General features: G+C 37.4%; 1 protein-coding gene across 1 annotated transcript; it reads right to left on the reverse strand.

Annotated features, from left to right (window-relative positions):
• Nucleotides 1–1,587: 1,587 nt before the first annotated feature.
• On the reverse strand, nucleotides 1,588–2,827 carry LOC134215139 (craniofacial development protein 1-like). Its single transcript, XM_062694391.1, is given in 3 exon segments — nucleotides 1,588–2,376; nucleotides 2,378–2,559; nucleotides 2,669–2,827. Coding segments are annotated over 2 exon segments (828 nt in total). The 5' UTR covers nucleotides 2,554–2,559; nucleotides 2,669–2,827; the 3' UTR covers nucleotides 1,588–1,724.
• Nucleotides 2,828–3,039: the final 212 nt, after the last annotated feature.

The raw sequence follows: 3,039 nt of genomic DNA on the forward strand, positions 1-3,039 counted from the left end.
AATAACCTATACGGTATGCGAAGAAGCACATCCATAATTTTCTTTGTTATTTACATATGTCAAAGTGACGGTGATGACAGAGCAGCGGCCATTGAATCAGGAGATCAGGAGTTCAAATCTAGAGGTTAGCAACAAAATTGATATTGCAGTTTTCACAAAAAAACATTAAATAAACTCCGAAATTTACTCTCCTCTCAAATAATATTTAATCAAATTGAATTCAGTGGCTGTATAAAACTTATTTAACAGATTCAAAAAATCTGAATAAGCGCAATTGAAGCGAATTATATTACTAAATGGTTTAGTAAAGATTGAGAAAAAAATGTGTAACATGCTGTAAAGTAGTTGTGCCGGCACGTCAAAAATAGCTGAATAGATTCGCCAGATTTGCTGGTAAAGGAATTGAATAGAAGTTATTGATTATATGTATAGCACACATATTCAGCTTGAAGCCGTATAAACGAGTTGAAATAACATTTACATTGACATTAAATGTTAGTTGGGAAGCTTACTACCAGCTACGGTGGATGGTGTGCAAAACTGTGTGAAGATTTCGGGCGAACACTCCAGTTCGTTCGAATCGCGCCGGTGCCTAAGACAAGGTGATGGACTTTTGTGCAATTTATTTGTTTCGCGAATTACATGGATATTGACGGCCGAACATTTGCAAAGGTGGGAGAACTGTACACTCGCCTGAAACGTGCTTGTGGGCGCACCGAGCGGGACAGGGGCGCTATAAGCAAGCTCAAAGTTCTTGAACCTTTTATTTTTTCGGGTATTGATTTTTAAGGCAATATTAGGCTTACTTGAATCTTTAAAACTCAACATGGAGCTTTCGTGCGAATTGGGGCATTTTTATATAATACACATTTTATGGCATTAACAATGAATGGAAATATAATGTCAGAATTTATATCTGCCAATGAATTTCATAGGAAAATGCTTTTTTATGCTTTAATCATGTAGTTCCGCATAAAAAGTCCACTATTGGCACTATTAGTCATTCCACCCTATGTGACCAATTCTGGATTTCGCTAATGGAGATCCTGTGCAGTAAATACTGAAAGCTGAATAAATTGAATTGCAAATAATATAAGGGGAAGACTTGGCTACAGGGCGTAAAATTAAAATTCCATTGCTTTGACTTCAACTGAACAAAAATATGCTCAGACAGAACGTAAAGCATAAGCACTCGAGTGGGCATGTAAAAATACTACCATTATTTAATGGAAAATCTTATTTATGGCTAATAACCGATCACAAACCATTAGTTGAAATTTTCAGGCATAGCATAAAATCATCGTCATGGATCGAAACTAAGCCTAATTGCATATATAAATTATATCGACCAGGTCATGGAGTCTCATGTTAATGCTCATCCATTATCAACGGATGGGCCTCGGTCCATTCGTAATCTAGAAATCCAGCAAAATCCTTCAATCAAGAATCAGAAAGGGTCATTAGAGTTATAGTTGCTTGGTCTATGGCTATATTTCTCTGGATGGAATTGTGAATGCAACCAAGGATGACACGAAATAATACAGGATGTTTTAATCCACGACAAAAGGCAATACAGTACACATATTTTTGATTGATAATAGTTACCACTTTTATTTGCCTATTAAGAAATTATGCAAGCAAACAATCATTTTGGCTGTTTAATGTTGCACTCAGTATGGGCAAATATGTATACATTATATTATGGGAATAATGAAAAAAATATCTTATCGGTTACTCTTGCTGCTTTGACGGAAAGACTTTTCAATCTCAAACTGTCGCACGTCTGCTCTTTGAAGGAAGTCTTGTCTCTCAAGGAAGCCATCCTTGCCTTTATTATGGGTTTGCAGTTCTTCTTCAATTCCTTGGGTGCGCTTGAAACTGTTCCAATCGAGCTTTGTTTTCTCTAGAGTGCTCAATTTATTCTTTTTGCCAAGTTGGCTTAATACTGCCCCGAGTCCACCTCCTGACGGTCTAGCACCTAATTGTTTCACTGTTCCAGCATTTCCGTTGAAGGCGCCCAATGCCGGTTTACTAGCTGTTTTAAGGGTCTGACTCCTAGAAACATCCTCCGTCACTTCGACTGCTTCTCCAGCAAATTCAAAAATTTTGGTGATTGTTGCACTTTTTTCTGATTTATTTGAAACTGATTTCTCAGAAACATGCTTAATGTCAGTTTTAGGAGGCAACTCTTTTTTGGTGCAGATAGACATTTTTGATGTCGAGGTTGTGGATCCGTTAGAACTACCTGCTCCTGACAGGAAATCCGCCCAAAGCGCATCTGTTAAACGTTCTTCATCTTCTTCGTCTTGCAATTTTTCCGTTTGATTGTTATCTTTACTTTCTTTGCCTACTGCATCTGTCAGCTTTCGTTTTTGTTACCGGCATTTTTGATTTTTGCTTCCGCTTTTTTTCACCAGCTTCGTCGTCCTTGATGTCTAGGTCTTCCACGTCCGATTCATCCGAATCTACTTCACTAGCAGATTCATCATCTTTATCTGGACGGAAATCTTCATCACTAGCATCACTATCACTTGGATAATTTTCTGGATCCATTTAAATCTATCAAATGTTAAAAAATCTTTTAAACAAAAATATGAATATCCGGCTGTTCAGATACACCGTATGTACCTATATATTATAAGACGAATTTTATCTTGTTGGTACTTACCTCGAAGTACCTGGGACCCTTGCTGGTTGCTGTTACCTGAAAAAGAAACTAGTCCGTTTTGAACAGCTTCTAGACAAGAGTTTTACTTGGACCGTGAATGGATGGATCTTTCTTCTCCGCAGATGAATGTTCGATTAAAAATATGCGTTCTTCATCATCAACTCATCCAGTCGGATTCAGTTTTGTTTGCTGTTTTCACTAACACTAATGCATAAAGACTGTCAAAACGTTGTCGGAGTTTTGTTTGGCTTATTCTCTAAAGCCAACACGCTCATTTGAATCTACTCAAAAGTGAGTCGAATTTGACTCACTTTGGAAAAAAGTGGAACAGCTCACTTTTGAGTAACTGGGCGGTTACTCACTTATGAGTA

Source organism: Armigeres subalbatus, chromosome 2 (assembly GCF_024139115.2).
Source record: "Armigeres subalbatus isolate Guangzhou_Male chromosome 2, GZ_Asu_2, whole genome shotgun sequence".
NCBI lineage: Eukaryota > Metazoa > Arthropoda > Insecta > Diptera > Culicidae > Armigeres > Armigeres subalbatus.